This window comes from Saccopteryx bilineata, chromosome 1, assembly GCF_036850765.1.
Source record: "Saccopteryx bilineata isolate mSacBil1 chromosome 1, mSacBil1_pri_phased_curated, whole genome shotgun sequence".
Taxonomy (NCBI): Eukaryota; Metazoa; Chordata; class Mammalia; order Chiroptera; family Emballonuridae; genus Saccopteryx; species Saccopteryx bilineata.
Genome location: NC_089490.1, coordinates 379,552,355 through 379,566,061, shown reverse-complemented (window position 1 = coordinate 379,566,061; position 13,707 = coordinate 379,552,355). Strand labels below are relative to the sequence as shown.

Genomic DNA, 13,707 nt, shown 5'->3' with positions numbered 1-13,707 from the left:
CATCACCCTGGCATGTGGAAGTCCCTGGTTCGGTTCCATCAGGGCACATAGGAGAAGAGCCCATCTGCTTCTCCACCTCTTCCCCTCCCCCACCTTCCTTTATCTTCTTCCTCAGCCATAGCTCAAATGGTTCTAGCAAAGTTGGACCAGGGTGCTGAGGATGGCTCCATGGCCCCGCCCCAGGCACTAAAATAGCTCAGTTGCCAAGCAACAGAATAGCAGCCCAGTGAGACAGAGCATAGCCTAGAAGGGGGCTTGCTGGGTGGATCCCGGTGGAGGCACATACAACAGTCTGTCTCTACCTCCCTGTCTCTCACTTAATAAGGAAAAAAAACCCCAAAATGATTTCTAAATTACTGGCTTCGTTGTAGTCACTTATGTAAATGAATCCACTAGTCATTTATTTATAATTAAAATCCCTATATTAAAACACATCTTTCTTGTTCTCAGATACAGTAAGTATCCTTGCAAAGCAGCACAGCTGTTTTCTGTAGGAAATGACCAATAAATGTTTATGGTAATAGGGTAGGCAGTATTTATAAATTACAGGGACATCTATGAGTTCCTTGAAATCTATGCAAGAGTTTGAAAAAGTGCTACATTTTTCTGAAAAAGTGGTACAGCCTTTATCAGTTTTCAAATAGATTTTGTATCCCTCTAAAACAATGCTTGTAGATTTCCAAGGAATCTCTCCTGAATTTTAAATTTGAGAACCCTAAGCCTTTTCTAAAAATATTTCATGTAATATAAGAAAGTCCCTGGTTGCAGAAAAGTATTGAGATCACTAGCTACTGTAAAGGTACTGCCTACCAAGTACAAATAAAATAAAAAGCTGCAGAACTGTTTCCTCTGAGTGAAATGAACACTTCAGAAGAGGTTTCCTCTTGCAACACTGGTCTTCTTGTGATTAAACTATACATGAATATTAGCTTATTTTGCAATCCTGAAACAATCACAAAAAGAAATTACTCCTCCACTTAAAAAGAGTCTACCAAAAGAATGAACACAAGCTTAATAGAGGATTTACACATTTTGTGTAAAAGGCAAATAAAGCACAAAATAATAATGAGGCATATTTAAGAGAGCATCATCTCAGAAACTTACAAATAGGAAGACTTAAACATATACTCTCTCTTAAATGGTCCTGTTACCCTACATGCGGTCTAGAATTTTAGTATCTTAATTTGTTCTAAAATGATGTTATCATGATTGTCACTGAAATACTATTTTAATGTAAACAGATGTTACTTATATCTCACTCTATTAAAAAAAGAGGGGCTCAATTAGAATATTCACATGGTAAACACAATTTAAGCATGCTGACACTGTTCAGCTGATGTCCACCGCCAAGCTACCACCTAACACTGAAGGAAATGGGCTTTGGTATCAGGCAGACGTGGGTTGAACTAGATGTCTATTATCAGAGCACAGCATTAGCTGCTGTACTAAATGAGTTAATTCATGTAAAATGCCAAGGACACATGGAACATAGTAAGCTCTCAATAAATACTACTTATTATTTCCAAACCCACTGTCCCAACTTCTTTCCTGCCAGCGGAAAACCAATTTTGGGTTCAGCTGTACACCTTTCTTATGAACATGTGCTCTGAGTTAGTGACCCCACTGCCCAAGGTCTCAGTCTGTCTGGACTGCTATAAAACCTACCTGAGACTGGTAGCTTATAAACATTTTTTTTCCCTCACAATTCTGGAAGCGGGGAAGTTCAAGATCATGATGCTGGCAGATTTGTGATGGCTGATGCAGGTCTGTTTCCTATTTCATGGATGGCACCTTCTCACCTCACAGCAGGGTCTGACTAGAGAGCTCTGTGGGGTCTCTTTCATAAAAGTACTGATCCCATTCATGAGGGCTTTCCTTATGACTTAAGCACCTCCCAAAGGCCCCCACTTCCTAATACCATCGCACTGGGCTTTAGGTTTCAACATTTGAGTTTTGGGGAGGACAACAAAATTCAATCCATAGTATTCATCCCTTGGTTAGTCAGAGTAGATTCTTTCCAAAATAGCCCCAGAAAAGAGTACCTTCCTCTGGATATTATCATGTGCATAGTTCCAAAGCAGTCATTCACTAACTAACCTTGGGTAAACAGATAAACCTCACGGAGTCTCTATTTCCCAATGTGTAAAACACAACTAACCTTAGCAGGGCTCTTATGATGATTAGAAGTGATGCAAGTCAAGAATCTAAAATGACGCCTGGCAAACAGTGAATGCTCTATTATGTGATGGCACTTGTAATGTCTCACTTTCATATACACAACAAAATGTTCTAAAGCAATGCAAACATGAACTAAGTACTTCCTGATCACTCAAATTTTATTAGTTTTGCACACTTATAAGATCTCATTTATATTCTTCCTATTTTCCTTAGTCACACATCTCTCAACTACTGACTGGCCTAGATTTGCTTTGCTCACAACTAAAATAAAGAAGCACTTCACTACTGTTCTACTTTAATCAGATTGTCATAGTAACAGACATGACAATCTGTGGTTACCAACTCATACTTCCTTTTATAAATCTTTTTAATTTTTTTTTTATTGATTGATTTTTAGGGAGAGAGAAATGAAGGAAGGGAGAGAGAAACATCAATTTGCTATTCCACCCATCCATGCACTCATTGGTTAATTCTTGCATGTGACCCAGCAGGGGATCAAACCTGCAACCTTGGCGCACCGGGATGATGTTCTAGCCAGTTGGGCTACCGAGCCAGGGCATACTTCCTTTCTTAAAAGAAAATGTCAAACTGCACCCTTTGAAAGAATCAGCCCTATGTGCCCTGTGTAGGACTGACCTACAATGGGGACACCAGTTTCCCTCCAGGGAATTCAGAATTAGGTGGCAGAAATGACAGTGCCCACCTTAACTAAACTGAAAGAGCATGGGGCATAAGGGCCCGAATCAACATTAAGGCCAGACAAGCTGACATTATAGAGGAAGAAACCATGAGTACATCTATTGGCAAGTTTGCAGAGAAAAACAAAGTAAATCAGAGAGAGAGAGGAGAACGACCACGGGAGTCCTAGAAGAAAAGGATGAAATCATCCTAGTTCCCCATGGCCCAGAAGTGCTTCATACATGTCATATCCTTCTGATAAACTCTACTTTTACTCCGGCTATTCTGTTTGTTTCCAGTTAAAGAAGAACTCAAAGAATAGTATTAATCTTATGAGTATCAGAGTAGAACCACTTAATAAGGATCAAGCCTAAAATGGTATCCATGTTTCGGCAGAAATACCTACCATACCATCAACTCTCACCAAAGAATTTGCCTCTGTTATAGAACTGCTGTCAAAAATCAGAAGCCCACAGGGAATAAGCAGGTGAAAGAAGCAGGCTAGCAGGATCTTAAGGTTTTTTCTCTTTAAATCTAGGCATACTTTATTTCCCTAATTAAATCTGTAAGAATTGTCTTCTTTTCCATTCACACACAGTATTTGTTCTATCACCGACAGGTATGTACCACATTCAAAAAATATTGGTCCTATGACCCTACTCCATCCCCATGAAAAGAAAAATAATTCCCTACGTGCTATATTACTGTTAAGTACCGAAGAAATGTTAATTGTGTCAATATCATTACTAAATGCCTATTTCCTATGAAAAACTTCACGGTACTATTTCCTCTCCTAACTTTTCACTCTTCCACGCTCAAGTTCTGCCGGACCTGTGTGTGCGATGCGGCGGGCATTTACAAATTAAAACCCTTCACCCTCCTCACGTGGGGCCACCCGAGCGGCCTAGATAGGGGGGGGGGGGGAAGGTCTCCCACTAGAGAAAGGCCACAAGAATGAATAACAGTCAGAAGTGGCTTTTGAATCCCAGCAACCTTAGGCAGCTCTTCCGGGTCAGGGATGCCTGACAACGCTAAGGGAACCCGAGACGTGACTAGGATAAGGGCTGAGAGAAGAGCGATTAAAGCCTATCTTTGCGCCTCACACACACAAAAAACAAATCCCGAGGCAAGGTCAACAGAAGCCATACCAACACGGGGGCCAGAGACGGAGTCAAGTTCTCCCCGCTTCCAAAAAAGTCCTTCGGGGAATGCACTAACAGGCGGCCAGGTCAGCGGACCGCTCCCGAAGGAAAGGCCGAGAATACAGGGAGCGCGCAGATCCTCCACACCCCAAAGCGGGCCCTCAAGCAAAAAGCCCCTGACCCACGTCCGCCGTTTAGTTAGAGAGACGCTGGGCGGCCCCGGTCACTCACCCCGCAGCCACTGCGTGCTGTGAAGCCATCTCCAACTAGCTCCACGGCCGGCAGACCACTCAGCTGCCCCCTTAACCACCAGCCCCTGGCCTCGCCGGCCGCCGAAGCCTGGAAGGTAGCGCAGTAACCGCAGGTCACAGCCCAGCCTCCAGGAGGCCGCCATCTTCCCGGCCTTCTCACCGGCTGCCCGCAGCAAAGCCTGATCTGTTTGTCCTCAAGCACCGCCCAGGTCCCTCCTCTCACCCAGTTAGACGCGCCCCTAAACGCCAGTCGCTTTTGTGTCTTAGGCAAAGTTTCCTAGCCCCGCCCCAACCTTGTTGGCCCCGCCTCCCCGCCGAGACGTTGCGCCGCTGGTTCTCCAATCAACGAGGCCCTCCCTCTCCTGCCCTTCGCCTAGTCCGTCCCGCCCCCGGGCTGTCTTCAGTGTCGCCTGATTGTATTTAAACCTTCGTTGCGGTAGCTCCGACCGATCTCTGGGAGCAAAGTCGTGCGAATTAACAAGCTGTGGATGCCCGTAGTCGGGGCCATGTCTGGCTGTCCCGCTGCGGAGGGAGACTGTTGCTCGCGGCGATGCGACGCGCAGGTAGGGGCGGGGCCTCGGGTGAACGATTCCGAAGAGGCTGGGCGGTTGCGGCGGAGGCTTCCAGGTGGCGGGGCTGCCAGCGCCACGCGACCCCTGCACCCCGCCGTTCCGCACTGCATGGCAACGTGAGGCTTCGGCCCAAGACGATCTGCTCCCGGGGCTGGGCTGTCTAACGATGGGAGCTGGACACTGAACATTGAAAAAAGTAGAAATAACGGATGAGAGTTTGTGGTGTGTTAAGTGTGTGTCTTAAAGGAACTTATCAGGAAGACGGGCCCATCCCGGGCACGTGCGGCGCTGGTGTGGGATTGGAGCAGACTGGGAGCTCTTCGGCTGTCCCCTGCGCACTGAGCACCGGCCCCACGCAGAGCACGTCACCCCGGGAAACGTGGGCCTGGACCGGAGCTGTGCCTCCGTAGCCAGCACTTGTCCTCTGAGCAGTTTACCTGCCTCAGTTTAGATTGATTATGGCTCATCTGGTTTGAGCAAAGCTCACCAGCTTGGACCCAAGGTCGCTGGCTTGAGCAAGAGGTTACTCAGTCTGCTGTAGGCCCACGGTCAAGGCACATATGAGAAAGCAGTCAATGAACAACTAAGGCAGGGGTTCTCAACCTGTGGGTCGCGACCCCAGAAATATGTATTTCCGGTGGCTTTCGGCTACCCCTGTGTTTTGGTCGTTTGACCCCCGCCGGGGTTGAAAACTGCTGAGAGTGTCGCAATGAAAAACTGATGATTGATGCTTCTCATCTCTCTCCGTTCCTGTCTGTCTGTCCCTATCTATCCCTCTCTCTGACTCTCTCTGAAAAAAAAAAAGAAAGAAAATTGATTATGGGATGATCATCGAAAGGATTCTTCCGTAAGCTGAAGTCAAAGGCATATCCACTCTGGGGCTGTTTATGCTTTTCATTTATTTGTACACATCAACAATTTTATGGAGCACCTACCTGCTCATTGATACAGTGATGATTAAGACAAATGGCCTAGGGTCTAGAGCAGTGTTTCCCAACCTTTTTTGTGCCATGCCCCACCTTAACCTTTCTAAAATTTTTATGTCCCCCCCCTATGTAACATACATAATTTTTAACATTAAAAAATTGATTTGTTCACTTAATAAACATAAATGATAGGTTCTAGGAAGAAATCACTATGAAATTGTTAACAAAACAGTAAGTAAAATTTCAAAACATATAATGAAAAACAAATTTAAATTCCAAATAATTTTAATACAGATTTTTCTATATTAATTTATTATTTTAATTTAGTGTGATCCTTGCGCTTGATGCTTGCTGCACAGAGATTTTATATTCGGTTCCAATTTGGTTAGTCTGCTGATATTGACGGTTTTATTAAATTCTCGCCTATAGTGTGATTTTCTCCAGTTTTAGCGATGAATAAAGAAATTTGATAACTAGCCTCAAGAACACGATTATTAGTTGAAGTATGAGCAGTAAATAGAGACTTTAATGTTGTTCTTTTTTCAAAATTTTTCTTTAAAGTTTTAAAGTAACTCAAATCTGAATTAATATGAGCACTATGCTTCGCCTTCAAATGCGCCTCAAGACGACCTCGTTTCATTGATTCGTTGGTCAAGCATTGCTGGTATAAAAGACAAAAAGGAATCCGCTCATCGTGAACAGCGGGTATGAACCCAAATTTTAAATATTCCTCCGAATATTGACGAGTTTTTTTCTTGCTTGCACCACTCATTTTACTATGGGCTATAAGAAATAAAAATAAGATCAATTAAAAACTAATATTAAAATATGTGTTAAAATATATTCAATGTGACATAGAGTAAATGTATACTAAAAATTCATATTTATTTAAATGTATATAACACATTTACTACACTACCACCGCAAATCAAAAGGTATCTATATTTTTTCCACTTGACAAAATTTTCTGAAAAGTTATGCTTCTAAAATTAAAATTGTCATGCATGTACTATTATAGCCCCAATAATATTTATAAAATATTAGTGCTTTCTAGCCCCGATGCAAGAAGTACTTAATAAAGAGTTTAATATTGATAAAAATAAAATCAAATACTTACCAATTATATCTATACAATATATATATGTATATTTATTAAATCAACGAGTTTTTACAACAGTTTTGACTGACACATTTCAAATTAACACCAACTGAATGATGTGAAACACTACAGAAATTGCGATGGGCCAATTAGGTGAGAATAACTGCGTTGTTTACCGAGTTTTTAAAATGTCCGGGGTTCCCCGCGGCAGACGGCACGCTCCGCGGTGAACCCAGGACGAAGTTTACTTGACGACGCCAATCACCCAGTTGATATTTTGGTCTCGTCAAACGAAATTATACTTAATAATTATTTACCGCAATTATTTAAGAATTGCATTTTTTGTTAAATTTGGCACCGATATCTAGCATTGCATTTAAATGGCCCGGGGCGAAAGAGTTAAAGTTTTGTGGAGTCCATTTTCAAATTGCCCCCCTTAACTATCGAATTGCCCCCCTGTGGGGCGTGGGCCCCACGTTGGGAAACACCGGTCTAGAGGAACACTAGAAAAATAAAGATTTCAATACAATGTGAGAAGCCTTGCTTATGAGGAAGGGAAAAAATTGAACCCCCTTATTCCTCTCCCATTATGCTTCCTAGGGCTGAAAGTCCCAATTTAAAAGTAATAACCAGCCGGATACTTTAGTGTGAATTACTTTTCAGAGAGGATGAAGTTTTCGTCTACCCTTCTAGGTTCTTTGGCTTGTCTATTCGGCATGAGGCAGATTAATAAGAGAAAATAACAAACTTACTTGCATAGTACAAAAGGGGCCCCGTATACATAAGAGAGTCAGAGATACCCCCCCCCCCCGAAATACATGAGGTTCAGAGACAGAAAGGTAAATGAAGTATATGTGATTTTCTGAGCTAAGTTAGATGCCCTTGGACTTGGAGCATCAAGGGGAGAGGAAGGTCATTCTTAGAATGATAAGAAGAGCAGATGTTAAGTAATCAGAAGTTTGCCCTGCCTTATAGATAGGTTATGAAAAGTTATTTCTGGTAGTGACTCATATGGGCAAGACCCCAAATTTAAATTCCTTAAGGGAGAGGTAAAAGTTTTTCCTAGGTCTGCTGGGCCTCGATTACTTTCTGCTCAAAATAATTTACATGCCAAAGTGGCACATCTTGGGGAGGCCTGTTCCCAACCCCTTTACTGTCTTTACAAATCTTATGATATCCTGTTGCTAGCTTCTGAGCACCTCAGGCAGTCCCCTGGTGAGCTTCCTTTCACATCTTCTGGGTGACTATACCCAAAACTTCACCATCTGCCCTCATTCTCTACCCAAAGCCTGTTTCACGGATGAACTTGTCAACTTCAATTCCCTCCTCTTTCCACTGTATTATGATTAAAAGGCTAAGGACAAGGCATCTAAAATCAGACTGCCTGGATTCAAATCATGCTTCTCCACCTGAGTGGTATTGGACAAACTAATCTTTCTTAGTATAATACAGTTATCGAAAGGATTAAGTAAAGTCTCCCTATAAAGGCTGTAGAATAGTGCATGGCACAAAAAAGCACTCAAAAAATGATAGCTATTCTTGACATCAATTGTATTAGTGCATACAGGGTAGGACAAAAATAGGTTTACAGTTGTATCAAAAACAGGTTATTCTTGTATTATATATTATTATTGTATTTTCCATATGAATAACTATAAACCTACTTTTGCCCCTCTCTAACCCCCCCCTCCCCCGTATTTACTTGCATCTTTACTCTCCCTCCTGTCTAAAGAGAACACTTCCCTGTTTTTCCTATTTCAGCTTCTGGCTCAGTGAATACCTATTAGTTAGGCCTTTGTTCTCCTATACCTTTAGTTTCTCTCTTTCCTTAATTTTACCTCCTAACATGTGAAAAACTATTAACCAGTTTTTCTAATTTCCTATCCAGCCCTTCGTGGCAACACTAATGAAAGAGTTCTTAGAATTCTCTACCTCTTAAGGTTTTTTTGTTGTTTTTTTTACTTCTTAACTCATTTTATCTAGCTTTTATGCCCACTTCATTGAAACAGTTGTTACTTAAGGTCATGATTGACCTTATTTACAAATATAGTTGACCTAGCAAAACTCCAACCCAAGATGGACCCTACTATCCTGTTTGTGATTGCACTGTGCAGCCGAACGTTGCTAGAGAAAATTCCACAACTGTGTTAACAGGCTTCACGTTCTGGTCAAGATCTTAACCTCAGATTTGCACTTAATGCTGCCCAGCAAACCTGTGTTTCCCTAGTAGTTTGCTGTCGCACTTCTGGAGATGACTAGTTTATACCTTTTATTCTCTTTTCAATACTTTCATAGCCTCTTCCCACACTCTCACTAAACTGATGACTGTGTTTATTCTTAAGAAAGTAGAAGTCATGTGGTATGAACTTACCACCACCACACATCTGCCTAAACTTGAACCCATCACCTTCTCATTTTGTAAAATGGAAGGCCAGTCTTTCTACTTATGCTCAGGATTTCTGTTCCATCTCACTAGAGTTGTTCCTCTCCTTGTCTCTCTTACCATGAATCAATTTCCCTTCTGGAGAATTGTTCTCATCAGCGGGGCTTTCAAGCCCCAGTGTGATATGGTCCTGCAGACTCTTAGCTTGGCACTCTCAACACTTCATTACTCTGCCTTGGTCACCTAGTCTTCTTCCTGTTCCTTAAAGTCCTCAGACACACCCTCACTCCAGGGCAGGGGTCGGGAACCTATGGCTTGCGAGCCAGATGTGGCTCTTTTGATGGCTGCATCTGGCTCGCAGACAAATCTTTAATAAAAAATAATAAATGTTAAAAATATAAAACATTCTCATGTATTACAATCCATTCATTTTCTACCACTCATGTTCATGGTTGTGGGTGGCTGGAGCCAGTCACAGCTGTCCTCCGGGACAACATGAAATTTTTATTGACTAATGCCTAATGTACACGGGTCTTTGTATGGCTCTCACGAAATTACATTTTAAAATATGTGGCGTTCATGGCTCTCTCAGCCAAAAAGGTTCCGACCCCTGCTCTAGGGCCTTCACACCCGCTGTTTGCTGTGCCTGGGGGGCTTCCTCTCCCAGCAGGAAACCTGGCTGTGCACACACTCATCCATCATACCCTGGTTTTCCACGTCTGTTAAGCCTTAAATGTGTCTTGCTCAGATAAGCCTTCCTTAATCAAAGTTGATCTTTGCTGTTTTTCTCTAAGTCCCTTGTTCCTTTATTGCCACTTATTTATTTTCTGTTTACTTTATAAAAACTACCCCCTGCCATGAAATTTCTTTAAAACAGAGACTTTGTCTTGTTTGTAGCTGAAATTCCAGGAAAACGCTTTACCAGTAAGTACTCAATAAATGCGTGTGACTCACATCCCAGAGAGTGGCATCACTATCCACTAACAACTACTCAACTAACCCAAAACTTGGAAGTCTTTGAAGCCTTCCTTTTCTTCAGTTTTCTCACCCAAAGTTCATCCTTTCTTCTCAACTTCCAAAATACCTTCCAAGTCCATCTCCACTATCACTCCCTTGGAATTTCCTTTTAAAACTCTTTCCCCAGCTCCTTGCTGGTCTTGTCTCTTGCTCCCTGGGTCACCACCTTTCCTCTGAACTCCACTGCCACTGTGGAAATGTTTCAAAACTGAGGTCGTATCAAGTCATCTATCTGAAAATGCTCAGTGGTTTTCAACTATTTATAAAGTCCAAACTCCTGTGCATGGCATGGTAAATCCTCTATACTCTGCTTCCCCTCCATCCCACAGAATCTAAATTATAATTATTCCAACTACTGAGAGTTCTCTCTGACTGAAATGCCCTTTCTCCTCTTAGCTTACCCAGCATATTCCCACTGTCCTTCATTAACACTATATAACCATCTCCTCCTCTATGAAGTTTTTCCTAACTCTTGCTCCCTCCTACCCATAGCTTCTGCTCCCATAATGCCCTGAACCATCTTGTATTGTATGTTGCTTTGTAACTGTTAACTTCTTTACTAGAGTGTGAGTTCCTCAAGGGTAAGGATCTTACTCATATTCATTTCTTTGGGTCCTTCAGTAAAAGTTGCTGAATGAATGAATGAGAGGGCTCCATAACCAATACCATAAGAAAGAACATAGCTCAAATGATCTGGCCCAGAGTCTGAGGAAAAAGATCACTTCTTGCTGCGATGACAGAAGGAGTCAATGAAGTGGGTGGGGGTTGGTGAAGGATGACAAGCAGGAGTCTGACAGCTAGAGTTGGGATTGTTGGGGATCCAGCGTGAGCAGTAACAGTACAAAGAAAAAGAGTATTCTTGGCTGGCAGGAAAATGTCTTAGTTATCTCTTGCTGCCTGACAGGTATCCCAGAACTTAAGCTTAAAACACAAACATTTGTCCCATTTTCTGAGGATTAGGAATCCAGGGAGCCCAGGGTATCTCTTTAGTTGGCAGTCAAGCCGTCAGCTGGAGCAACAGGTTGATCTCAAGTCTTGGCTGCAGCTGGAGTGAGCTTCCAAGCTCGATGATGTTGGCCACATTCCTCTGTTCTTCACCACACAGCCTTCTGCGTAGGCTGCCTAAATATCTTGAACAGCTGACTTTTCCCACACCAAGTGATCTGAGAGAGAGAGGCAACCAATGTGGAAGCTACAGTCTTATATCCTGATTCCAGACATGACATGCTGTCCCTTTTGCAGTAATTGTTAGTCTTAGAGACCAACCCTGGTACAAGGTGGAGAGGAACTATATCTATTTATTTATTTACTTTTTACAGAGACAGAGAGTGAGTCAGAGAGAGGGATAGACAGGGACAGACAGACAGGAACGGAGAGAGATGAGAAGCATCAATCATTAGTTTTTCATTGCATATTGCAACACCTTAGTTGTTCATTAATTGCTTTCTCATATGTGCCTTGACCGCGGGCCTTCAGCAGACCGAGTAACCCCATGCTGGAGCCAGCGACCTTGGGTTCAAGCTGGTGGGCTTTTCCTCAAACCAGATGAGCCCGCACTCAAGCTGGCGACCTCGGGGTCTCGAACCCAGGTCCTCTGCACCCCAGTCTGACGCTCTATCCACTGCGCCACCACCTGGTCAGGCTTTTTTTTTAAATTTTTTATTAATTTATTTTATTATTTTTATTTTATTTTTAGAGAGGAGAGAGAGAGAGAGAGAGAGGAGAGACACAGAGAGAGAAGGGGGAGGAGCTGAAAGCATCAACTCCCATATGTGCCTTGACCAGGCAAGCCCAGGGTTTCGAACCGGTGACCTCAGCATTTCCAGGTCGACGCTTTATCCACTGCGCCACCACAGGTCAGGGAACTATATCAATATATAAGGTGACCAACATTTTTACAATGAAAAGCAGGACAAAAATAAATAGAAGAAAACAACATCGTAAATAAAAGAAACATTTTTTCATTGCAACAATAATACTATAATTTGATAAATGCATAATAAAAACATTTGTAATATTTCATATTGTAATTATGCTTACATGCCTGTTAAATTTTAATAATAATTGTAAGAAAAATGTACTCATTTAGATACAAATATATCACATCACACTCAATGGATTGACTCTGCATCGATCAAATACGGACATTTACAGATTAGTCTTCCAATATCAAAAAGGAAGACATGTAGGAGGATACTTTTGGGGGGAGGACAGAACTTACAAAAGAAGGACTGTCCTCCTTAAAGGAGGATGATTGGTCACCTTACTATTTACCAGGGGATCATTAAGAGCCATCCTAGTGGTTGACCTCCACAACCAGGTTGAAAAGAATTAGGAGATTTATGTAAGAAAGTTTTTGAAAAGTTAAAATAGGGTAAGAAAACAGAAGGACTTAACAGAATAAGAAGGTGGTATTTGGGCTTTAGATGATGTGAGTTCAATGACCAAAGTAGGTTGTTATTTTAGTGCTCACAGGATAGTGAAGGGTAAGGTGGAGAAAAAGGAGGAGAAATTGTAGACAAGGGGACCAAATAGGAAAAGATAGCTTTAATTCTCCCCAAAATATTTATATCAGTCTCTGAAAGAATTTTTCCTTGACTGTTACAAAATAATAAAAATAAGGATAGTGAAAAAGTGAATTTCACAAAATTGCATTCAATTTAAAGAATTACCTTTTATTCTGAGATTATCCTTCCTACTTTTTTCTTAATGTTAAAAATATACTTTATTTTTTGAAGAAGGTGATAGGAATTGTTAAATATGATTAATGCTATAACCTGGCAACCTTCTGTCAGTCCCTAAAATTTAAAAACAACAAAAACTACTGGTCTTGAAATTCAGAAGTCGAGAATCAGAGATCCATATTATTGATAGAAGGAAACAGAAAGGGTCACTGACTTGCCTTAGGGTCTTCTGATTTCTATCAATAGTTAGACTGATAAGAGTTTATAAGTGTGTGCAGGGCTTTGAGTGGAGGGGAAGTTGCAAAGACCAGTATGCACAGAAAGGAGAATGAAACAAGTGCAGAAAGGAACAAAAACCAAAGACAGAGACAGTGCTGACAAGTTTGCTGTGTCTGCATCCAGTCCCTTCCTGAGGCCAGTGTCAGGAACAGTTGTCAAAGACTGAAATGAGCAGAAAGGATTGCTCCCTGTCTTGGGGCTATCTTTGAGCCATTTTACAACTGTTTGAATCGTAGGATACTGGCAGTAATGTAGATGATTACTGTTCATAGAAATGCAAGTTGTATTATGGACCTTCAGCTTATTGCTGCCTGGTGGCTATTGCTCTGTTCTCGCTTTATTTGTAAATCTAGGATTCCTGATTACCTATGTGTGCATGTGTGTGTTTTGAATTCTCTTTGGTTCCAGTTGTAACATCTTTCTTGTTCTCTCATTAAATGCTGGAATAAATAATACCTTTGATACATATTTACTTTATATTTTTTTATTAGTGTCCCA

At 41.8% G+C, this 13,707-nt stretch overlaps 2 protein-coding genes across 3 annotated transcripts in view; one reads left to right on the top strand and one right to left on the bottom strand.

Moving 5' to 3' along the window:
* PDHX (pyruvate dehydrogenase complex component X) overlaps positions 1-4,452 on the bottom strand; it is a 56,149-nt gene extending 51,697 nt beyond the window's left edge. Inside the window, exon 1 of the mRNA XM_066251264.1 lies at positions 4,230-4,452. Coding sequence (XP_066107361.1) covers positions 4,230-4,392 — 163 coding nt within the window. The 5' untranslated portion in view covers positions 4,393-4,452. The remainder of the gene's footprint in view (positions 1-4,229) is intronic.
* Positions 4,453-4,621: 169 nt separating this feature from the next.
* The window catches only part of APIP (APAF1 interacting protein), a 30,858-nt gene continuing 21,772 nt past the window's right edge, over positions 4,622-13,707 (top strand). The window contains exon 1 of one of the 2 annotated variants that reach the window (XM_066251263.1): positions 4,622-4,812. In XM_066251263.1, coding sequence (XP_066107360.1) covers positions 4,738-4,812 — 75 coding nt within the window. In that variant the 5' untranslated portion in view covers positions 4,622-4,737. The remainder of the gene's footprint in view (positions 4,813-13,707) is intronic. The other variant, XM_066251262.1, reaches the window with a different exon arrangement.